The sequence below is a fragment of the Panthera uncia genome (genome assembly GCF_023721935.1).
Source record: "Panthera uncia isolate 11264 chromosome B3 unlocalized genomic scaffold, Puncia_PCG_1.0 HiC_scaffold_1, whole genome shotgun sequence".
Taxonomy (NCBI): Eukaryota; Metazoa; Chordata; class Mammalia; order Carnivora; family Felidae; genus Panthera; species Panthera uncia.
In genome coordinates, this window is record NW_026057582.1 from 104,057,229 (window position 1) to 104,082,523 (window position 25,295).

The window sequence follows — 25,295 nt, forward strand, 5'->3', positions numbered from 1 at the left end:
TGGTGACCCAAGCTGAAATCAAGAGTTGGTTGCTTAGCTGCCTGAGCCACCCAGGCACCCCAGGACATTTTTAAAAGGAAAGGCAATGTATCCATTACTTTCCACTTATGCAAATTTTTGTTTTTGCTTTAGTTCATAGTTGTTTTTTTTTTTTTTTTCATTAAAAATTGATTGGGGGGGCGCCTGGGTGGCTCAGTCGGTTAAGCGTCCAACTTCGGCTCAGGTCATGATCTCACGGTCTGTGGGTTCGAGCCCCGCATCGGGCTCTGTGCTGACAGCTCAGAGTCTGGAGCCTGTTTCAGATTCTGTGTCTCCCTCTTTCTCTGACCCTCCCCTGTTCATGGTCTCTCTGTCTCAAAAATAAATCAATGTTTAAAAATAAATAAATAAATAAAAATTGGTTGGTATTAGTGATCATAGTGTATATAGGATTTTGTTTTCCTTTTTTTCTTTTGTTTTCATTTTTCTCTATTAGTATTTTATAATTTCTATGTTGCTATATATTCTTCACATTATTGATTTTAGTGGCCCAAAATAGTCTATTAACTTGATTTATTGTAATTTGATCACCTACTTCCAGTTACTGAAAATTTTGACTCTTCAAAAATTATAAATATTACAGTCACCTTTGTTAATATATCTTTCAATTTATTGCTTTGGGATAAATTCCCAAGAATGGGATTACTGAGTCAAAGATTATTTTTTATTTATTTATTTATTTTTAAATTAATCTCTACACCCAATGTGGGGCTTGAATTCACAACCCTGAGATCAAGGGTTGCATGTTCCATCAACTGAGCCAACTAGGCGCCCAAAGAAGATGAGTTTTATTTATTTACTTTTTATTTTTTTTAAGAATATTATTTTTTTTTAAAACTGAAGTATAGTTGATACACAATGTTATATTAGTTTCAGGTATACATAACTTAGTGATCGGCGATTGTACATGTTATACTATGCTCACCACCACAAATGTAGCTACCATCTGTCACCATATGATGCTATGAAAATACCATTGAGTAGATTCTGTATGCTGTACTTTTCTTCCTTAATCAGTCTGTGACCAGAAGCCTGTACCTCCCACTCCCATTCATACCATTTTGCCTGTCTCTCAATCCATCTCCCCTCTGGCAGCCACCAGTTTGTACTCTGCATTTAAGGGTCTGTTTCTGCTTTTTGTTTTCGTTTTTAGATTCCACATATAAGTGAAATCATATGGTATTTGTCTTTAATATCATTTTTGACACTTAAAATGTATTTGCCACATTACTTTACCAAAATATTGTATCAGTCTACAACAGCATAATGACTAAAGTCTGTCACTATTGAATTTTGACATTTCAAATATTTTTATTTTTGTAGTTAATTATTTTATTGAAGAGGTTGAACATTATCTCCATATTTTTTCAGTTAGAATTTCTTTAAGGTCATTATTATGAGAAAAGGTAGTTATAAATGCCTTTTTTAAAAAAATATTTTAAAATGTTTATTTTTGAGAGAGAGAGAGGCAGAGTGTGAGTGGGGGTGGGGCAGAGAGAGAAGAAGACAGAATCCAAAGCAGGTTCCAGGCTTCAAGCTGTCAGCACAGAGCCTGATGCAGGGCTTGAACTCATGAATCACAAGATCGTGACCAGAGCCAGAGTCAGAAGCCTAACCAACTGAGCCACGCAGGTGCCCCCTAAGTGTTTTTCTTATGTTCAGAACATAAGAATCTCTGTTTCTCTCTCTCTTTAGTCTTTTTTTTAAAATGTTTATTTGTTTGTTAGAAAGCACGTACGTGTGCGAACAGGGAAGGGGTAGAGAGAGGGATACAGAGGATCCAAAGCAGGCTCTGAGCTGTCAGCACAGAGCCGAATGGGGCTCGAATCCACAAACTGTGAGATCATGACCTGAGCCAAAGTTTGATGCTTAACCAACTGAGTCCCTCATGCGCCCCTTTCGTTTTAATCTTAAGAGAGAGTTTTGATAGGAATTTGAACAGGCCTGGAGTTTGAAATAAGCATAAGGTCAGCCTTAATTTTAGCCTCGTTGTTTTCCTAATGCATCTTAGATCTTGGCTTTATCATAATTCATGGCTCTCTTTTCTGTGATATATAGGTTTATGGTTTGCTGTCATGTAGGAGATGACACATGGGCTGAGGAATGAATATGGGCTTTAGAGTTAGACCTAAGTTTAAATGTTGTTTCCACCTTTTAATTTCTGAGTGACTCAGTAAGTATATTATTGTCTCTAAACTTTAGTTTCTTTTTTTATAAAACAAAGATAGTATAAACTGTCTTACACAATTATTGGGAGAATTAAATAATATATATTAAGTGCTTTAGCATCTAATAAGTTTTCAGTATTAAAAAAAATTTTTTTTTAATGCTTATTTTTGAGAAAGAGAGAGATCAAGCACAACCGGGGGAGGGGCAGAGAAAGGGAGACACAGAGTCTGAAGCATTCTCCAGGTTTTGAGCTGTCAGCACAGAGCCCGATGCAGGGCTCAAACCCACGAAATGTGAGGTCATGATCTGAGCCGAAGTTGAACGCTTAACTGACTGAGCCACCCAGGCGCCCTTCAGTATTCATTTCTGTCCCTTTCCTGCAATTTCTACTCTTTTTTCTTCCATTGTCTATTTTTTAATTTTGCTATGTCTAAGTATGTTTATTTTTTTTAAGTTTATTTATTTTGAGAGAGATTGCAAATGGGGAAAAGGCAGAGAGAGGGAGAGAGAGAGAGAATCCCAAGCAGGCTCTGCACTGTCAGCACAGATCCCCACATGGGTCTCAAACTCATAAACCATGAAATCATGACCTGAGCCCAAATCGAGGGTCAGATGGTTAACCGACTGAGATGCCCAGGCACCCCTGAAAGTATGTTTAAAGGTTGTAGTCACCCCTACTTAATAAATTTTTTCCTTTACATGGCATTTTTATATTGTTTAACAGTTTGGTACCCTTAGTGATCCAAATTTCCACATGGGAAGGAGTGGATCCTAATGTTTCCTGAAAACCAATCTTGTGTGAAGCCCTGCTTGGTGCTTAATAAGTAAAGCCTAGCCCGTGTTATTTGTTTTTCATTGAAATGAAGGCTGTCAGCCATTTAGAACAGAGACAGATCTTCTGATATTTTGTTCTTTGCTGCACAGTGATACAACTAATTTATATTACAGTCTGATACCATTTGGTTTCCTTATTGAATTTCAGGGACGGAGAATTCTGGAAAGGTGGACATCTCTACCAAGGACCTTCTTCCTCATCAAGAATTGCGAATTAAGTCTGGTCTGGAGAAGGCTATTAAGCATAAGGACAAACTGTTAGAATTTGACAGAACTAGGTATGTGGTTAGAATAACAAATGCTAAGAAATAGAGTGGTCTACATATCCTGGCCATTAAAACATTATTCTGGAACTTGATACCTTTTTACAGTGAAGTATGAAAGATTCACAGCAAAAGAAGAGCTCTGCTACATAGGAGGCCTACATCTTGTTTTTGAATTCATGTTTGAGTAAGATAGGTTCCCATAAAGAGCATCTTACCCTGCAACATTTTTAAATTTTTGCCAGATGCCAGTACTAGTATACCGCCAGAAAGTTGATTTGGGTTGACAGAATTCCCCAGTTGTTTTCCTTGCAGCCATTCCTTCCATCAGTCACCGTATGTTAGAGTGCCTACCATGTGCAAACGACTGTGCTGGGCTCTGGAGGATCTATAAGAAGTTGCTTCTGAAAGAGCATAGGTAGTGGCATATCCTGGGAAGGCCTGGTTTACCCTTCCCCTTCCCGTTAACACTAAATTTGTTTTCTGATTTAATGATCAGTGTATTAAAATGTCCCTAAATTTAGGGCGGATAAGGTGGCTCAGTCAGTTGAGTGTCCAACTCTTGATGTCAGCTCAGGTCTTGATCTCAGGGTCATGAGTTCGAGCCCTCTGTTGGGCTCTGCCAGACGTGGAGCCTACTTTAAAAAAAAAAAAAAAAGTTCCTAAATAGGCTTTTACACTCCTACACTTTTGTCATTTAGCCCATTGACTTCTCTGTAGGAGACAGTTTTATCAATTTGTTAGTTCATTTTTTCTTTCTCTTTCACCTTTTTCTTCTTTTAGACAAAAAATATGTATTGAAAGCCAGTTAGTGGAAAAAATGTTTAAATAGGGGGCGCCTGGGTGGCGCAGTCGGTTAAGCGTCCGACTTCAGCCAGGTCACAATCTCGCGGTCCGTGAGTTCGAGCCCCGCGTCGGGCTCTGGGCTGATGGCTCGGAGCCTGGAGCCTGTTTCCGATTCTGTGTCTACCTCTCTCTCTGCCCCTCCCCTGTTCATGCTCTGTCTCTCTCTGTCCCAAAAATAAATAAAAAAACGTTGAAAAAAAAAATTAAAAAAAAAATGTTTAAATAGGACTTATACATTCATTTCTCAAATGGCCATGTGGGAATCTGTGAGGGTCCTTGGAGAACCCTGAATCTCCTATGTATTGTAACTGACCTAGGAGTCTATTCCTGGCATTATAAGTTTTTGGTTAGACATACTTCCTCCTTCCAAACCCTTTGCTGTAAATCTGAGATACAACTTTGAAAGCTTTTTTTTTTTTTTTTTTTTTAACGTTTATTTATTTTGAGACAGAGAGAGACAGAGCATGAACGGGGGAGGGTCAGAGAGAGAGGGAGACACAGAATCTGAAACAGGCTCTAGGCTCTGAGCAGTCAGCACAGAGCCCGACATGGGGCTCGAACTCACGGACAGTGAGATCGTGACCTGAGCTGAAGTCGGACGCCTAACCGACTGAGCCACCCAGGCGCCCCATAAAGCTTTTTTTTTTTTAAGTTTATTTATTTTTGAGATAGAGCAGGGGAGGGGCAGAGAGAGAAGGAGGGAGAGAATCCCAAGAAGGCTCCATGTTGTCAGCGCAGAGCGTGACACTGGGCTCGAACTCAAGAACCTTGAGCTCATGACATGAGCCAAAATCCAGTCAGACACTGAATTGACTGAGCCACCCTGGTGCCTTGAAAGCTATTTTTCTTTTTAATTTTTTTTTTTTTAATTTACACCCAAATTAGTTACCATATAGTACGACAGTGATTTCAGGAGTATATTCCTTAATGCCCCTTACCCATTTAGCCCATCCCCCCCCCGCCACAACCCCTCCAGTAACCCTTTGTTTGTTCTCCATAGTTAAGAGTCTCTTACGTTTTGTTCCCCTCTCTGTTTTTATATTTTTGTTTCCCTTCCCTTATGTTCATCTGTTTTGTCTCTTAAAGTCTTCATATGAATGAAGTCATATGATACTTGTCTTTCTCTGACTAATGAAAGCTATTTCTGAAGTAAGCCCATCACAAGGTTTGTAACTCCTATTCACTCAATATTTATTATTATTATTATTTTAATGTTTATTTTTGAGAGAGAGAGAGAGAGACCACGTGTGTGTGAGTTGAGGAGGAGCAGAAAGGGGAGCCAGAGGACCTGAAATGGGCTCCACGTTGACAGCAGAGAGCCCAGTGTGGGGCTCGAACTCACAGACTGAGATCATGACCTGAGCCAAAGTTGGATGCTTAATCGACTGAGCCACCCAAGCACCCCTACTCTTAATCTTTTAAGTATCACTTCTAGCCCTAGTCAATAAAACTGTCATTAGAAATAGAATTAGCAATGGAGTACATTTCTTGGTAAATAGAAACTAGAAAAGGGTCTCTCTCCACAGATATTGCTCCTTTTCTTGTGTGTTCCAGGATATTAGTTTCATTATTAGGTTCACATATAGGAGCAGGTTTCTCCTGAGCTCTCTGAAATTTCCCACTCTCAGTCTACTTTAAAACTTGTATAATTCCAGCCATGTCCTGAAAAGCTGAAATCAGTATATGAATCTGATTTCAGTATTTCCCTATGCCTTTGTATATCACTAATTTGTAATAATTAGGCACGGAGTCAATTGTGACTGGATTTGTGCATTTGGAGTAGTCAGTTAAGTTCTGTGAGCCCCACCCCAAGTTCATTATCTGTAGAATGAGAGAATTGGGTCATTAAAATTCCTTCTAGTTCTCAGTTTCTTTGTTGATATGATCTTAGAAATAGGTCTGATTGACATATCTTAGAATTTGATCCAGTGTTTTAGTGAGGGACAAGTGATAAGATTGGGGGGGCAAGGGGTAGAAACTGACATATAGTAGTAGTAGGGTAGTAGGATGTCCTAAGAGTAAGCCATGGGCCTTAAACTGTCCAGAATAGAACTCTTTAAGTTTCTAAGGGAAAGGCAGCAGTTGGGACTAGCAGGAATCGACTGGACCCCAGTTGTTGAGGGACTAGGATAGTGAGTAAGCTGCCAAGATATGAACTCAGATGCAGCAAAACCAGGTGATAACCCAGTTATGGCTGGACTAGTGAGAAAGAGTTAGAAGAACAATGGGTTGTGAGGTTGTGTCTTTTTCTGCCTGAAGGTGAGATTAGTTTTATGAGCTGAGCTAGGCCTGCTGTGGGGATAAGGTACATGCTGAAGCTGGGGACCAAGCAGAGCTTGACCTTATTATGGAACTTTTTTGGGCATCTGTGTTTGAGATACTTTTCAGGATAGCAAAGAGTAAACTGCCTTAAAACAGTTTTCCAGTAATCAAGTCCCTGTTTTGTCAACAGGTAACCCAATTGACATGTGTTCTCTTTATCTCCTTAGCATTCGAAGGACGCAAGTCATTGATGATGAGTCAGATTACTTTGCCAGTGATTCTAACCAGTGGTTGTCTAAAATTGAGCGGGAGACCCTGCAAAAACGAGAGGAGGAGCTGAGAGAATTTCGACATATGTCTCGGCTCTCTAAGAAAATCACCATTGACTTTGCAGGCAGGAAGATCGTGGAAGATGAAAATCCTCTAGCAGAGTATCACAGCAAGTAAGTGGGCAGCACCAGAAAGGGTCTGGGAGGGGGCATTTTTTTTTTTTTTAATTTTTTTTTCAACATTTTTTATTTATTTTTGGGACAGAGAGAGACAGAGCATGAACGGGGGAGGGGCAGAGAGAGAGGGAGACACAGAATCGGAAACAGGCTCCAGGCTCCGAGCCATCAGCCCAGAGCCTGACGCGGGGCTCGAACTCACGGACCGCGAGATCGCGACCTGGCTGAAGTCGGACGCTTAACCGACTGCGCCACCCAGGCGCCCCTGGGAGGGGGCATTTTGTCTAAAAAGGATTTGCCCCCTCTCATGGATCTGTTATTTTTGTTGATTTTAAAAATAATACATTCATTTGGAATAGAAAAATGTAAGAGTGGCTAAGAAAATTTTGAAAATGAACAGTGAGGGTAACTTTTCCAGATAATTACTATAGTTTGATAAAAAACTTTTTAAACAATGAGGTGCCATTTGGGCATGGGAATGTAAAGGAATCCAGTACAAAACCTGCATTGTATGTGTTTGTATGTATACATGTGTAAATTAGTAATTAAAGCAGGTAGCGTTTCTAAATAATAAGGAAAGGGTTAAATACATGCTGGGATGATTGGCCACCAGCTTGGAAAAAATTGACATTCGATCTCTATTTCAAACCATACTGTGATAATAAGTTTGGCTAAATGGTTAAATGTAAAAGAGGTAAAAGGATCAGAAATAAAGAAATGCAGGAGAATATAGATACAGTCTTGGTGTAATAAAGTGTTTTTTTTTTTTAAGTTTGTTTATTTTTAGAGAGAGCATGCGTGCGTGTGTGGGCACAGGGAAATGGCAAAGTAAGGGAGAGGCAGAGAATCCCAAGCAGGCCCTGTGCTGTCAGCACAGAGCCTGACTCAGGGACTCAGGGCTCCATCCCATGAACCATGAGACCATAACCTGACCTGAGATCAAGAGTCCAACACTTAGCTGTGTGAGCCACCCAGGCGTCCCATAGCTCTTTCTAAGCAAAATACACAACCCAGAAGACAAAAAGACGAGATGTCAAAAAAATGTTTTAATGTTATTTATTTTTTTGAGAGATAAAGAGTGTGAGTGGGGGAGGGGCAGAGAGAGAGGGAGACACAGAATCCGAAGCAGACTCCAGGCTCCAGGCTCCAGGCTCCAGGTTCCAGGCTCCAGGCTCTGAGCTGTCACCACAGAGCCCTATGCGAGGCTCTACTGCACAACTGTGAGATCATGACCTAAGCTGAAGTCGGAAGCTCAACCAATTTAGCCACCCAGGTACCCCTAAGACGAGATATTTTAAATAAAGTAAAAAAAATGCTACCAAGCTGAGAGAATATTTTGAACATTTTTAAGTCAAAAAAGGAAGATCTATAATATGTAAAGACCTGCAAATTAAAACAAAACATACCAAACCAGTAGAAAGACGAGCGAAGCCTAAGGACCATTTACAGGTGAAGAAATACAAATACCAATAGAAATTTAAAAAAAAATTTTTTTTTTAAATGTTTCTTTATTTTTGAGAGAGAGAGAGAGATATAGTATAAGCAGGGGAGGGACAGAGAGAGAGGAAGACACAGAATCCAAAGGAGGCTCCAAGCTGTCAGCACAGAGCCTGATGCGGGGCTTGAGCTCACAGACCATGAGATCATGACCTGAGCTGAAGTCGGACACTTAACCGACTGGGCCACCCAGGCCTCCCGGCCAATAGAAATTTAAAAAAAAATGTTCAACTACTGGGGCGCCTGGGTGGCTCAGTCGGTTGAGTGTCTGACTTCAGCTCAGGTCACGATCTCGCAGCTTGTGAGTTCGAGCCATGTGTCAGGCTCTGTGCTGACACCTCGGAGCCTAGAGCCTGGTTCGGATTCTGTGTCTCCCTCTCTCTCTGCCCCTCCCCACTCGCATTCTGTCTCTCTCTCAAAAATAAATAAACATCAAAAAAAATTTTTTTTAAAAAGTTCAACTAGGGGCATATGGCTGGCTCAGTCAGAAGAGCATGTGACTCTTGATCTTGGGGTTGTGGGCTCAAGTCCCATCTTGGGTGTACAGATGACTTAAATAAAACTTTAAGCAATAAATAAATAAATAAAATGTTCAACTAGTTATAAGGGAAATGGAGATTTTAAAACAATGTATCATTAAATTGGCTGAAATAAAAAATACATATATACAAAATACTACATGCATAGTCTGTGAGTATAGGAAAATGAATATGCTCTCTTACTGTGGATGGGACTATTAAAATGGTACAGCCTCAATGCCAAGAGTAAATCCTAATGTAAATTATGGATTTTGGGTGACAATGTGTCAGTGTAGGTTGATTAATTTTAACAAATGTACTACTACTCAAGTGAGGAATGGCTGATAATGGCAAGGTATGGATGTGTGGAGTCAGGGAGCATATGAGAAATGTGTGAACCTTCTGTTCAGTTTTGCTGTGAACCTAAAACTGCCCTAAGAAATAAAGTCTCATGAAAAATTCCCATCATGGCCAATTTCAAGTTACCAACATGAAGTCACTGAACATAGAGTTCAGAGACATGTGTATTGGCTCCAGCATAGCACTGAAAAGAAAGCACAGGATCTTCCTGTTTTTTGTTTTGGAAATCATGTCTGTCTGTCTGTATGTCTGTCTCTCTCTTTCTCTCTCTCTTCCTCCCTCCCCCTCCACCCCCCTTTCTATTTCTTTCTCTCTCTTCCTCTCTCCCTTTCCCTCTCCACCCCCTTTTTCCCTCTCTCTCTCTCTCTCTCTCTCTCTCTCCCTCTCTCTCTCTGTCTCCCCCTCCATCCCCATCCCCTTCCCCTTCTCTTTCATTCTCTCCCTTCCCCTCATTCTCTCTCCCTCTCTCTTCCTCCTTCCCTCTTTGTCTCCCTCCCTCCCCATCCCTCCTTTCTCTTCTCATCCTCTCTCCCCCCCTCTTTCTCTCTCTTTCTCCCCCCCCCCCCCCCCCCACAGTTGGATATTGGTAAACATAGTAATGCTTTCCACAAGGTTCAGTTTTGGCCTCCTCTTTTGGATCTGACAAATCCATTGTAGAATTTTCCTAAACAAAGGTTGTTCTCTCCATAAAAGAAATTCTACCACTAGCTTCAAAATAATTATTTGTTCTTACCTATTACGTATGTGATACGTAAACATAAAGAAAAAAAAGTAAAATTATTTTTTGGTGATGGGTTTAGGAATTTTTCTTTTTTTTCCCATTAATTTGTATTTTCCAGTTATAAATTACCTTTATAATAACAAGTTATTTTTATGTTCAATAAAAAGTACATACAGCCCTTTAGAAGTTAAATTGGACAGTATCTCAAATTGTATCTTAAATTATGCATACTTTTTTACTTACCAGCTATAACCAGGTAGTAAGATACTAGTTTCTTCATCCCCTTCTCAACATTTAAAAAAAATATTTGCTCTTCTCACATATGAAAAATTGTATTTATTTTGTGAAAATTTTTATTTATATTTATTTGTTTTGGTTGTATGCTGGTAAGTCTGAACATTCTAAAAATGTACTGATTAGCTACTTGTATTGCTTCTTATATAGGTTCTAGAGTTGTAGGTACATTTACCATTTATTATATTTCAAAATTATTTCCTTCTTCAGATCCCACTGTCCCCACCCTATTTTATTTAGACTCCCCTCTTCCCTCAAAATTCTTGGTTTTTTTCTTCTTTCTTTATCTCTCTCTTTTTTTTTTAGCTTTATACCTGTTGTGTTTCTGCTTTTTCCTTGGTTTGGAAATCTCTCCCACAATCTTTGCCTTTGAAATATCTACCTACTTGGTACAACACATGGGATTATAATAATAATCATTGTAATAACTCTCTCATAGTAGCACTACATCCTTCCATGTTTTGTTCATCATCTTCATAGCTATCTTAAACCTGCCATTTAGAGTCAAAGCTTCTTGAAGGCAAGAACCATGTTTTCCATACCTTATTTAAGTCGCCTTGTGTATAAAAGGTTCCTAACAAATATCTTTGGTCTTTTCTACTGGTAAAATCCTTTCATTATGTTGTGCCTCAGAATTATCATTATCCATAAACATTTGTCAAGCATCTGGCAGGGACATGGAGTATAGCAGTAGGTAATGTAGAGGTACTGGATAGAATAAGATACAGTTCCTCTAAGATCTGTGATCTCCTACTACCCTAGGATTAGTTCTACAGTCTTTAAATGGAAATCATCACATTCTTTTGTAAATTTAGAGCCAAAATAAATAGCAAACCATGGGCACAGGATAACATGGGATGTATCTGCTGTTTGTTTTTTAAAATATTTTTCAATATGTATTCATTTTTGAGAGAGAGAGAGAGAGAGAGACAGGGCATGAGTGGGGAGGGACAGAGAGGGAGACAAAGAATCCAAAGCAGGCTCCAGGCTCTGAGCTGTCAGCAAAGAGCCCAATGTGGGTATCGAACCCACAAACCGTGAGATCATGACCTGATCTCAACCTGAAGTTGGACCCTTAAGCGACTGAGCCACCCAGGCACCCCGATAACTATTTAAATAGTAGGTGCTATAGGACTTCAGAGAAAGGAGTAAGCACTTTTGTGCTGGGCCAGTAGAGGACCTTACTACAACTTCTGGACCTTGAAACAAGGATAGAATCTAGGTCAGCCTGGAGGAGTGGAGAGGGCCTCCTGAGTGTGCAGAGGAGTAATGGAATGTGTTGAGTAAATAGGCAGCTATAGGATAAATACTCTGCTGTAGGTCAGACTATTTCTAGGCAGCTGTTCTAATCTTGGCATTTTTAGTAATCCTGTTAAACAGATGAATGATTGTAGTGTGCCCTACCTATTTTCTTAGTGTTCTGGAACTTTTACTAATTCATATTCCTTAGGGTTCTTGGAGTGAAGAGAAGGAAGTTGGTGATGGGGAGTAGGAAAGTTCATCCATGGACCCCTCTTTGAATTTCAAATTTTCTCATTGTTGAAGGATTTTATGTTGTGGTAAGTAAGGATATTCTGAGCATAGAACTTTACCAATTATTTCATCCTTTGGTTTGTCATCACAGACTAGATGAGACAATACAGGCAATTGCCAATGGAACCTTGAACCAACCACTCACCAAATTGGATAGATCTTCTGACGAGCCTTTGGGAGTTCTGGTGAATCCCAACCTGTACCAGTCCCCTCCCCAGGTTAGTGGACCTTTGCTGTAACTGGTAATGAGAGGAGTTTGGGCCCCAATATTTCTCCTTTCAAGTGTGCCTCTTTCATAGACTTTAGATATCAGTGTGCTTTTTCAATACACCCACCGACCTTATTTTCTGTCCCCAGTTTTTTCCATTTTTTTGCAATACTTCTTACAAGTTGGCCTGTATTATCTTCTGAGTATTTCCCAAGAGAGGGTTTTGTTAAGTAAGAGATTGAGACAATAATCCCATGGTTCTTTTGTTGATGTTCTTTCTCTACCTTTTATAGAATATGAGTAGTCCCATAGAGTGGTGTTTTAAATTAATATGTTCATTGTTGTCATTCATTTTTCCATCATATCATTGAGCATCTATTATGTGCTATCATGATAGTAAGTGACAAACTGTATGTTGCTTCTATCCTCAAAGAACTCATAGACCAGTAGGGAGAAAAAAATCACATAAGCAGTTCTAATACAAATAGAGATATAAATAAAGTATGGTGGAAACCCAGAGAAGGGAAGTACCACTTCCAGTTGAGAATAAAAGAAGCTTTAATAGGGAAGCTACATTCATTAAAAGGAAATATCCAAGAAAATGGGTGTTTGGGGATGGTGGGGAAAAAAACATTCCAAGCAGACTGAAAACATTCCAAGCAGACTGAACTGTAGGAATAAAGCATGGGTACATGAAAGCATGGCCTGTATATTTATGGAAAAATGAATGTAGGCTGCATAGATAGTGGTTATCAAAGGGATTATCCTGAGAAACAGACTAAGGTTAGGTAGGGAGAACCAAATCACTAAAATGTTTAAATGTTTAGAAATTTTTCATATTTTTATTTGGTATATAAATGTGTGCCATAGAAGGTTCTTCCGCAAAGAGATGCAGTCAGAGCAGTTCTTTAAACAGCCTAACTGTAGGTACTTGTTCAGCACTTTACACATGCCAGCTTCTTTGCCAGGTGCTAGAAAATTAAAAGGTAAAGGCCCAGCTCCTATCCTTAAAGACTTAGTGGGGAAACATGTTTGAATACAAATAATTTGAATTCCTTAAGATAGTTGCATATAATACTATATGTTAATTCTACTTCAATTAAAAAAAAGTGCAATGATAGACACATGTTGTGCATAGAGTAGGACTTTAGGAAAGTGTTCATAAACACTCTAGGAGTCACGAAAGAAATAGTGTTTGGGAGAAGACTTACAGGATGAATAACAATTTCCAATGAGACAAATCTAGGGAGAAAATTCCAGGAAGTTCATTTACAAAGGTTCAGCAGTTTAGGAGTATTGTAGGTTTGGTAGAACCAGAGGTAATTAAGTATTGTTAGAAGCTAAGATGAAAAAAAAAGTTGAGATGGACTAGTGGGTGTATTAGTTTCCTAGGGCAACCATAACAAAGTATCACAACTAGTTGGCTTAAGACAACAGCAATTTATTCTTTCACAGTTCCTTAACACCAAAATCAAGACGTTGGCAGGCCCACACATTCCCCGCAAAGGCTCTATAGGAGAATGCTTCCTTGCCTATTTGAGCTTCTCCTGGCCCCAGGCATCCCTTGGTTTATAGCGGGATCATTGAAATGTCTGCCTTCATCTTCACATGGTCTTCTTCCCTGTTTTTGTCTATGTGTTCTTTTTTTTTCCTAAGGACAGCAGTCATTGGATTTGGGGTCCACCCTAACCCAGTATGACCTAATCTTAATTTGATTACAAATGCAAAACTATTTCCACATAAGGTCACTTTCACGGGTTCTGGGTAGATGTAAATTTTAGGGGGGGATACTACTCAACCCAAAACAGTAGGCAGCATCTTACCATGAAAGGCCTTATGTCTCATGCTAAGGAGTTTGGTTTTATTTCAAAGTAGGCAAAGAGAAGTCCTTAAAGAATTTTAGTTGAAGATTGGCATGACTTCCATGCCTGTATAGAGAGATTCGAGGGAGGAGTAAGACTAAAGCAGGGAATTTGCTAAGAAGGTTATTGCAGTAGTATATTGGGGAGCTGATGAGGGCCCAGGTTAGTGTAGTAACACTAGTAGGACAGTAGAGAGTTACTTAAAGGCTAAAAATGTAGATGAGACCAGTTAGCAGGCTCTGTAATAATATCAGTGAAAGATAAGAGGTTAATTTGAGAAAGTGGATGTGGGAATAGAGAAACAGGTAATATAAACTATAACTGTAGTAGAGATAATACAGTGAATGTGGACCTCAGAATTGTTCAAGTACCAACATGTTTATGAAATCACTTATTTCCCCTGTAATGGATGAGTCCTTCCTCTATATTCCCAGTTAAGGGCTTCTATCCCCAGGTAGTATTTACTTAATTTTGCTTTATATCTTGGTTAGCTATTTATGTGTTTTTCTTCAACTAGGATCATAAGTGCCTTGAAAGAAAGAACTGTACCCTTTTTATACTTGATGTGCTTTTTACATGGTCAAGTACTGAATAAATGTTTGTGTTTTTTTTAAGATATGAAGCAGTTGATTAGAGTCATAAAATTATATTACATTAAGATTCTTAAAGATAAATTTAGTCCAACCCCATCATTTTATAATTGAGAAAACTGAAACCTTTAGAGGTTAAATGATTGCTTAGAGTCTCTAAACTACCACTCTAGTTTTTTCCCCCTATAAATTATCAAACAAGTCAAAAAATTAAGACAACTAACCAAAAACTTCATCTTAATAAAGACCTTTTTTTTTTTTTTTTTTAATTTTGAAGACTTTCAGTCTTCTTGTTCTGGAACAAACATGAATCTTTGTCATTCTGTGACAGAACTGCCAGGACACATCAGTTTTCTATATTACCACTGTCCTATAATTTTCTCTTCTCTTCATGTAATGGGGGGCTTGTTTCAGTAATTCTCCATCCTTTCTGTAAGAGACAGGTTGTTCCTTTCAGGGTAAGAGAGTATGTCTTGCATCCAACAATCATAACTACTGCCCCTGATAGCATCTGATTGGCTTTATCACGGTCCCAGCATGTGACTCTGCCTTTAAGCACATGAAAGGTGTGTGGACCAAAATTTGGAACCTTCATTTAATGCAGTTATGTTGGGAAATTGTCCAGAATCCATTATGGATCATTAATAAGTTTACAGTAGAAGTAATTATAGACCTTATACCTGGTCTGCTTGTTGTATTTTTGCTGGAATTAGGAATCTACGTATGGAGATTTCAGCATTCTAATTATCTTTTAAGATAGGACCTTGTTATCATATCTACAACTCCTTCTGAATTTATACCTACACCTCTTATGTCCTTGTTTCAAACAAAGGTGGGATAAACTTTAAGAAAATGTGCCCAGTATGATTTCCTCATTGTTAACATTCATCTCATTTTGTATACCTACCCCAGGTTCTTGCCTTGTCAGACAGAACTGTATATTTGGTTTCTTTTTTGTGTAGTGGATAGACCAGACAGGTGCAGCCTCACAGAAGAAGGCTTTCCATTCAGGAGGATCGGAACTAGAAATGAACTCCTATCGGCACCAGTTGCGAATCCAGGACCAAGAATTTCAGGAAGGCTTTGATGGTGGCTGGTGCCTCTCTATGCATCAGCCCTGGGCTTCTCTGCTTGTCAGAGGGATCAAAAGGTAAGGACAGAAATGAATCTTGCCAGTGGAAGATTTTACAGTGACACAAACTTGATTTAGAATTATGGATTAGAATTCATTTTCCCCAATATAGTGACGATTTATAATACTCTTCAGCACATAGAACTTTAAGCAGTATATTCATGTTACTGATTTGGTAGTAGTGTTTTTACTGAATAGCTTAAAAAAAACCTGAGGTTAGAAAGGCTAAGGATCCTAGTCATAAAAAAAGAATAAAATACCAGTTTTTCCATCTTCAGAATGAAGTCTCTTGACAAAACTTCTCTTGGCTTTGCCTTTGGAATATATGTTGGAATATTCAACAACATTAATGATTTGATCTTATTTGAAATGCAGTTTTTATGGCTATTTATTAATTTTTTTAAGACAACAGCCCAACTATGTTTTTTTCTTTCATATATCTATGTACTAATCTGACTAATCATATGAAAAACTACTTGTCTAGAAAAATGAGGGATTTAAGAGTTAAGTCGCTTTATTACAAGGTTGAGTGGTTGTACCTATTCATGATGGTTAGAACTTAATGTTCTATGGTTTCATGTTTCTTCTCAATTCAATTTTATTTTATTTTTTAATTTTTTTATTAAAAAATTTTTTTTAAGGTTTGTTTATTTTTGAGAAAGAGTGTGAACCAGGGAGGGACAGAGAGAGAGAGGGAGACACAGAATCTGAAGCAGGCTCCAGCCTCTGAGCTTCAGTGCAGGACCCTATCCCACAAACTGTGAGATCATAACCTGAGCTGAAGTCAGACACTTAACTGACTGAGCCACCCAGGTGCCCCTATTTTATTTTAAGTTTTTTATTTATTTTTGAGAGAGCTCAAGCGGGGGAGGGGCAGAGAGAAGGACAGAGGATCTGAAGCAGGCTCCGCACTGACAGCAGCATGCCGGATGTGGGGCTTGAACTCACGAACCATGAGATCATGACCTGAGCTAAAGTTGGACATTCAACCAACTAAGCCACCCAGGTGCCCCGCTTCTCAATTCAATTTTAAAAAATATTTTTTTCAATGCATCTGGCTGGCTCAGTTGATAGAGCATGTGACTCTTGATCTTGGGGTTGTAAGTTAGAGCCCCACGTTGGGTATAAAGTTACTTAAAAATAAAATCTTTAAAAAAATTAAAAAAATAGTTTGCTTTTATAAATATAAATAGAAAATTGGAAAATACGGTGAAGTAGCTAGAAAGAGAAAGATCGCCTATAATCCCACCACTTAGAAACACCTACTTTTAGAATTTTAGAGGGCTTATTTATATTTATTTTCCTGTGCTGTTATATAGTGAGGTAATAAAATATATTTAGTATTTTACTTCTTTCACTTATCATTACAACATACTCGCTTTCCCTTTTTTTCCAGTTTTATTACAATGTAATTAACAAATAACATTGTATTAGTTTAAGGTATCAACATAATGATTTGATATATGTATATATTTTTAAATGGCTGCCTCAGTAAGTTTAGTTAATTTCCTTTACCTCACATAGTCACAAATTTTTTGTTTCTTGTTGTGAGAACTTTTAAGATCTATTCTCTTAGCAGCTTTTAAATATACATCACAATATTGTTAACTATAGTCACCATGCTGTACATTACTTCCGCAGGACTTACTTATCTAATACCTCAAAGTTTTGACTATTTTTACCCATTTACCTCTGGCAACCACCACTATTTTCTATCTATGAGTTTGTGTTTTTTCAGATTCTGCATATAAGTGAGATCATACAGTATTTGTCTTTTTGTCTGATTTGGCACAATGCCATCAAGGTCTGTTGTAAATAAAATGGCAGGATTTCCTTTATTTTTATGGGTGAATAATATTCCATTATGTATATATACCACATTTTCTTGATCCATTCATCCATCAGTGGGCATTTGGTTGTTTCCATATCTTGGCTATTATAAATAATATGGCAGTGAATTTGAAGATGCAGATATCTTTTTGTTCCTTTTTATTTTATCTATTAGAATTTACTATGCCTGACAGTGTCCTAACTCATAACAGTAGTAATATACTTAAATAAATTTTTACAGTTCTAAAAGCAGCAGTAGCTCTATAAAATAGATAAGGCCAGTATTATTACAGTCTTGCACAAATGAGGACACTTACGTAAGGACACTTTATAGATAAAGTAGCTTTCTCTGAATTAAAAACTAGTTAGTGGCAGAGATGGAACTTAAGTTCAAGTTTTTAGTGGTTTTTTCCAGTCTTACTGTGTAAGTTTCAGTCATTTGTCTTCTGAAAGAAAATTTTTTATTGGCATTTAGTATCAATCATTTCTACTTTGGTGTATTCATTATTAGCTGTGATTTCCTTCTTTCATTACGGTGCATTGTCATTTTTCTCCCTTCTTGAAGGTTAGGTCTTCTTGCTTTGGTTTGTAATTGCTTTTTAGTTCATGTGTGTGATGCCATTAGAACAAATGCATGTGAATCTGCTTCTGCTCCAGGGCAACTAGACCCTCAGGTATCTGTTCTTACTCAGTTTTCTACAATTTGGGTGTCTTTTCCCTCTTCCAAAGCAGAAAACTAAACAGCTCGCTTTCTGCTGAGAGAATCAGAATGTTTACATTTCTCTCCTGTTTTGGATCTATATTCTTCAGATTTTGTTACTGAAAAGAACAGATGAGCAACATCCAGCTCACAATCACGAATCCCACAGAAATAAAATGAATGATTCTGCCACATTTGTGAGACCATTTTCCCAATAACCCTTCAGATTATTTGGTGTGGAGGGAAGAACGATACTGATTAGTTCTTCATTTTTTGATCACCTGCTATGTATGTGCCTGGCACTATTTCAGTTCATCTATATTGGAAAATGAAGGATAGGAGAAATTCCCTATTTCCCATTGTAAGAATAGTGTAATAGCAGTATATTATCAAGGTATTTTATTTGATTGGAACTAAAAGAGAAACATCCTTTTTTTTTTTTCTTTTTACTTATTTATTTTTTGAGTATAGTTGACACACAATGTTACATTAGTTGCAGGTAGACAGCTTAGTGATTTGACAAGTTTATATACATTATGCTGTGTTCACCATAAGTATAGCTACCATCTGTCCCGTTACATTGCTATTATAATATCATTTTATTCGTTATGCTGTGCTTTTTATTACCATGACTTAACTCATTCTATAACTGGAGTCCTGTATCTCCCTTTCTCCTTCACTCATTTTGCCCAACATCCCATCCCCCAGGAATATCTTTTTGTAATCCTTGGAGAGTAATTAAGTTCTCTTGGATGCATTGTTATTCCATCTAAAGATTCTTTCAAACTAGTCAAGTTGTTTAATTATTTACAAAGAACATAATCCTTTATAAAATACTTAGAAAATATAAATGAATATGGTTGCAATTTAAAGAGTGAAGATGATAAACATTTTCATTTACTTAAATTCTATAAAGTGACAACTATAAAAGTACTATTCTTAGAGATTTGTGTGTTGGTGAAGATTTTTCTGTTAGGTTAGAAAACAATTAACAAATCTTCCAAGAAAAAGTTAGCCCGTGACTCAAAGAACATCAAGGATTTCCTTTTTGTGGAACAGTTTGGATGCCTTAAAAGTGTAAGATTTAAATGGTGGAAGTCACAAGGCTAGTGAAAGATACAAGTCTGACTTACAGAGATGGAGTTAAAAATAGGACCTGAAAGAGATCATTGTCTTTATTCTGATGATAGGAAAAGCTAGAGAACAGGGTTCATACTCCATTTAAGGGTATTGTGTTATAATTATGTTTTTCACACAAAATACCCCTCTTTGTGAGATATCTTCTATAGATCTCTTGGTTTAGCCGGGTGATTTGCTATATTAGATGAGATCCTCTGGGACACTAGAATTTAGATCCTTTCTACTAAATTTGTAATTTTTTTAAGGGTGGAGGGCAGAAGTTGGTACACTCCTCACAGAGGACGTCTTTGGATAGCAGCCACAGCCAAAAGACCCTCCCCTCAAGAAGTCTCAGAACTCCAGACTACATATCGTCTTCTTCGTGGGAAAGGTGACAGACATATATTCTCCATTCAGTATTACTTGATGGAAAGGAAAGAAGTTCATCTTCTTTCACCCCCTTCCTCCTCTGACTTTTTTTTTTTTTTTTGGGAGAGGGAAGTAGATGAGAGGGACTTTAATCTTTGTGTACGTTTGTTTGTTTAGTGGCAAACCTGGGCACATGTTCAAAGCATTCATTCATCAAACAGTGCAAATAAAAATATTAGTTCCCAGGGCGCATGGCTGGCTCAGTCAGTTAAACATCTGACTCTTGATTTCAGCTCAGGTCATGATCTCACTGTTTGTGGGTTCAGCCCCCACATCGGGCTCTGCTCTGGCAGCGACTAGCCTGCTTGGCATTCTTTCTGTCTCTCCCTTTCTCTCTGCCCTCCCTTGCTCACACCTGCTGTCTCTCTCTTTCAAAATAAATAAATAAACATTAAAAAATATGCCTATCAGTTCCCAAGACCAGAAATCAACCAACTAGTTTTAATTTAAGAAAATTTTCTTTTTTAAAAAATTTTTAACTGTGAGAGTATAATGACTTTTATAAACTCTGGTATCTTTAGATTGGGAAGAACAACCACAATAAGAATTTTTTGAGGGGACTGACCCAAATAAACATCTGCTATGGGATTTGGACAGGTCAGAGTTGGTTGACTTAACCATTATATTTTGGGAATTACCCCCAAGCACATCATATTTGGATCCAAAAAAACTGTTTCTGACTCTTAGATGTCTTGTTTTTCTTCCTCTTACCTAACTCATACACTTGCTTTGAAGGTGGAATGAGGGGATGATTATAGAACTACCTTTAAAAGTTTTAAGGAAACCAAAACTTGAGGAATCAAAGGTGCTTGTTTCCTTAAAAGCACAATGTTTTGACTGATATGACTAGCTTGTTTTAAATTTATGTTCTGTCATTCTTTTTTTTGCTCTCTCTCTCTCTCTCCCCCTGTGTTCTGTCATTCTTAAATGTTTTACTACACTTTTTGGTTTTTCTCTTCACAGCTGTAGCTTGTTTCCAAAACCCATCGCCACCAAACTCCAGGTTAATCCAATTGAGTATAGGTGGAATGATTTTTTTGGAGTGAAGTTGTAGGGTCCTTGAACTTTTTTTGGAGTGAAGTTGTAGGGTCCTTGAACTTTGATGGTGTAAGGGTAATTTTTTTTATAGCTTAGAATGTAGATAGTGGACTATGCCAGACACTCACTAAATTTGTTGCTAAAATGCAAACACTTGTGCTAAATAAAAACCTCATTGTTTTTCTGTGTCTACAGTAGGTAATAGAGATAGTGATTTGTTCAGAATTGGAAACAGATTTGTGAGTTTCAGGGGAACAAAAAGGAGATATAGCTGATGCTTCTCTTATTCTTGATTCAGATGTGGAATTTCCCAACGACTATCCATCAGGTTGTCTTCTGGGCTGTGTGGACCTCATTGACTGCTTGTCCCAGAAGCAGTTTAAGGAACAGGTGGGTAAAGTATACTTCTCTTGGACACATGCTTAGTTTGCCACCATAGTTGACTTGTAAATCCTTCAATACAGAATATCGTGCTGATAGTAAGGTGATAGCAACTGAATTTAGACATGTGAGGATAATCTTTTCATAGGGAAATACTGGACAGATACAAGACCAGTGCAGAAACAGAAAAACTGGTGATTGTTCTGGTTTCTAATACATGTACATTTCTGCATAAAAAGCTATTTCCCCAGTCAGGCTAACAAATAGAGTCCTCACCTTTCATAAAACTTTGCTGCTTTTGGTAAAGAAACCCTCCATTATCCTTTGAATTATTTCAATTAGGTGGTGAGGATGATAGGATTTGTTATTATTGTGGAAGATTTGGTTCAAGCCAGAGAATTCATGATAGGCAAGTTTGAATTCTGATTTCTGATTGCCTGGACTGTGCCATATTTGGGGAGTGTATATGCGAGGGAGTATGTGCACACATGTGTAGGTATGTATTTTTATTTCTTTTGATCATTGAAGGTTGAACTGACATAACTAGATTTCATTTTTGAGCAGCAGAGGGAGCCGAAAGACTTTAGCTTCATTGGAGAACGCCTGAAATTTTAGAGCTGTATGTTTAGACTCAGACTAGCAGAATCCAAAATGGCAAAGTCTATCCTTGAAGCCTGTAGAGTCTTACCTAACAGTATGGTTTTCCTGTACTTTCAACAATTGCTTTAGGCAACCACTGTACTTAGGAAAATGTTTTTCAGCTTAATTTTTCTCAGTAAACACTTTGTTTTCCAGATCTATTTGCCTTTTGATAACATTATTACTGTTGTAAAAACTCCTATTAGGGAGCCTGGGTGGTTCAGTCAGTTGAGCGTCTGACTCTTGATTTTGGCTTAGGTCATGATCTCGCAGTTTGTGGGCTTGAGCCCCGCATCAGGCTCTGCTCTGACGGGGTTCTGCGCTGGCAGTGTGGATCCTGCTTGGGATTTCTTTCCTGTCTCTGCCCCTCTCCTGCTTGTGAGCTCATGCAAGCGCACATGCTCGCGCTCTCTCTCTCTCTCTCTTTCTAAATAAGTAAATAAATAAATAACTTAAAAAACCAACCTGATCCTATCTATGTTACCCTCTCTACCCTTTCCTCACAGATTTTAGCCAGTAATTATCCCTCTAGTTTTCTTTCATTTTCTTGTGGATTGCCTCCTTAGCTCTTCTCTGATTACTTTATGTATAGGAGTACAATGCATGCATTTTGGCATGGATTTGACCCCTAGCCTTTTGTTCTGAACCTTACTACCTAATTCAGACCTAGGCAAAACCATGGACATGTGGAGACCCTTTTTTCCACACCGTTGTACCTGTGCTTCCATGGGCCTTTTGCCCATTTCCCCAGTATCTTCTTTCCTCTCTTTCTCTCCCCCTTTTTTTTTCAGTCTAGAAGTAACAGTTATAAAAATTGCTTACATTGGTGTAGGCCTTATAGTTTTAAAGACTGTCACAGGCATTAATAGCTTAGGATGAGTTAATATGTTATCAGTATATTTTCTTCATAGGATATCTGCATTCTTAAAGGGAAATCAGGGTACCTGGTGGCTCAGTTGGTTGAGCGTCCAGCTCTTGGTTTGAGCTCAGGTCATGATTTCATGGTTCATGGGTTCAGGCCCCACACTGGGATTCTCTCTCTGCTGCTCCCTTGCTTGCACGTGTGCGCACATGCTTGCTCTGTCTCTCTTTCTCTTAAAATAAATAAACCTATTTTTAAAAGTTAAAAAAAAAAATTAAAAAGGGGAATCTGGAGCATCTGGTATGTGGGTGGTGGGGTTTGGCAAAGGGCCTTCCTTTATTTTTTTATTTGTCCATCAAGCAAACCACCATCTGATACAAGGTCAAATGATTTCAATCACTAGACAGCCAGTCTTCTTCCTTCCACAAAATGTGTAGAGAAGGGTAGGAAACAGTAATCCTAGTCTGTGTAGTACAGCAAGCTTATGGGAGTTAGAAATCTAATTGACAAATCTTTTTTGGTTTCTCATGGATGCTTCTCTTTCAGGTCAGCATGATACTCCTCCTTGAGCTTAGATTCTGTCTTTTATCCTGAGGATGCTGAGGGCAGCACATAGAAATGTAGGAATCCTTCCATATGTTCCCAGCTGGAGGTCCTGGCAACTCTCCTTATGAATTTCTCTGGTATATGTCATTAAAATATCTCCAAATGCCAGAAGCCAGTAGGCTTCATCAAATAGGAATCCCTTACTCATTTTCCCTATGGTCAGCTTTTCTGGGGCTTTTCCCCACTGTTTCTTTTCTTTGGGGGTAGCTCATGAATGTATGCAGAATTGATATTAGTCTTATTTGGGGATTATTTATTAGATAAAGGTCTTTTAAAAGTTGTAGCTTTGGTATTTGGCTGCCTTTCGGAAAATGTCTCAAGCGTCTTTGCTAATCTACCTGTCTTTGAGCTGTGGTTCTGTGGTGTTAGTGATGTGATTGCCTAGTCTGTTTTACAAACCTTACTCTCATTACTGTAAGAATGAGTTGAAAGTTTAGGAATAATAGCCCTAGACTAGCATTTCCCAAACTCTTCCATGTATAGGTGTTCTCTGGGGAAATAAAAATAGGGGGAGGTGGTTCTGAATGGACACATACATTTGGAAAATGTATTTGTATCAGACAAATGTGTTTGTTTACTGTAGACCTTCTCAGAGACCTTAATACGCTAGTGTGCATTATGACTGTCTGATACAACTGTCTGTTACGTCTAATGGATACAACATACAGTGTTAAACTTTTCGACCATAAATCCCCTCCCCCTACCTCATACACACTATCTACTTTCATACTGCAGAACTGGTATCTTGTATATACAGCTAAGATAGTGCTAGCCTAAGTATGTTTGGTTTTCTTTTATTGTCATAGGTCATCTCACTGAGGGAGAATCATACAGAAAACAATTTCTTGACCTATGTCTTCTTTCTGCACCTTTACACTCATTTTTCATTACCCAGCTGAATGACATTTTCTTTGAAAACCAATGTAGATCTAGTAGTTTTTATTTCAACTGAAACTAATCTCATGTGTGACTTGGACCACATTTTACTTCTCCATCTTGTTCCTTTTTCCTTCCCCAAAGAAACTCAGTAACTTACTTCCTGACCTCACATTCTTGGCCTTTCTTTGATAAGTTAAAATATACTAAGCCCTCACTATTTTTGGCATAATGTGATCGTTTAGTCTCTTTAAAAAAAAGTTTTATTAGAGGTTGTTTAAAATCAAGTACACTATACTCTAAGTGATTTTTTAAAATATGTGCTTAAAATGCTTTGCCCTGAGCTAAGAACTCGTCTTCATTTTATCTTCTAAGAGTAGTATGGCTGGCATGGCCAATTTGTGCCAGAAGAAAATCCCACTAGACCCCCAGCCCTCTGAGTAATGGCAGGGAATCAACCTAGACAAGACAAGAATGATGCAGCAAAGGCTGTGGGCTCAACTCAGGAGAGAAAGGTAGATGAGAGCCATCTAGTTACAACTTCTCCTGTATTCCCCTGGAAGGAGCCCATGCAGTTTGCCAGCACTTTATCTGCCAGCAGCAGATGTAAGCTCTCAAAAACAGCAGGGAGGATGTTGACTGCAACAATGCATCAAGGCTGTGGTTTGTAACCTCAATAGTAAGGCAGTTAAAACTCTTTTTTTTTCTTTTAACAAAGACATTTTGATTGCCAAATCCATAACCATTAGCAGCTGTGGTTTGAACAGTTCTCTAGACCTAACAAGTTTTCAAACAGAAAGTTGAGTTGGTGGCTTTTGTTTCTACTTGTCTATGTTGTGTTTGGGCTATTTATATCTCTGCCTTCAATAGAAAATCTGATTTGTCTGAAATCTCCAAGGTCATTGATTATTCCATTTCTTCTGACTAAATCCATTCCTCTCCTGCCAGTTTACTGACCCTTCAGTCCGTTTGATCTTATGGCTTTTATAATAGCTAAGACCCTATCTTTAAAGAGTTATGCTGAAGCAGTTCTGCTGGGTACCTATATAACTGACATTAGCAATAGAATTGAAGTCTTCATTGGGGTAGAGAGTATTATTTGGTCCTTCTCCTATAAGGGTATCCAAGCAATACAGATCATCAGGAAGGTTTGCAAAAATCATGTGTGGAAATCATCATCTTCTATCATCAATCAATGGATTGTCTGTAGGTCTGAGAGGTGAGAAATTGGAGAATGAAGG

The 25,295-nt window shown here is 38.2% G+C and overlaps 1 protein-coding gene across 2 annotated transcripts in view; it reads left to right on the forward strand.

Moving 5' to 3' along the window:
- TRIP4 (thyroid hormone receptor interactor 4) overlaps nucleotides 1-25,295 on the forward strand; it is a 67,507-nt gene that overhangs the window by 21,197 nt on the left and 21,015 nt on the right. For both annotated transcript variants that reach the window (XM_049611737.1, XM_049611736.1), the window contains exons 6-11: nucleotides 3,191-3,320; nucleotides 6,641-6,856; nucleotides 11,874-12,000; nucleotides 15,405-15,592; nucleotides 19,490-19,614; nucleotides 20,989-21,080. In XM_049611737.1, coding sequence (XP_049467694.1) covers nucleotides 3,191-3,320; nucleotides 6,641-6,856; nucleotides 11,874-12,000; nucleotides 15,405-15,592; nucleotides 19,490-19,614; nucleotides 20,989-21,080 — 878 coding nt within the window. The remainder of the gene's footprint in view (nucleotides 1-3,190; nucleotides 3,321-6,640; nucleotides 6,857-11,873; nucleotides 12,001-15,404; nucleotides 15,593-19,489; nucleotides 19,615-20,988; nucleotides 21,081-25,295) is intronic.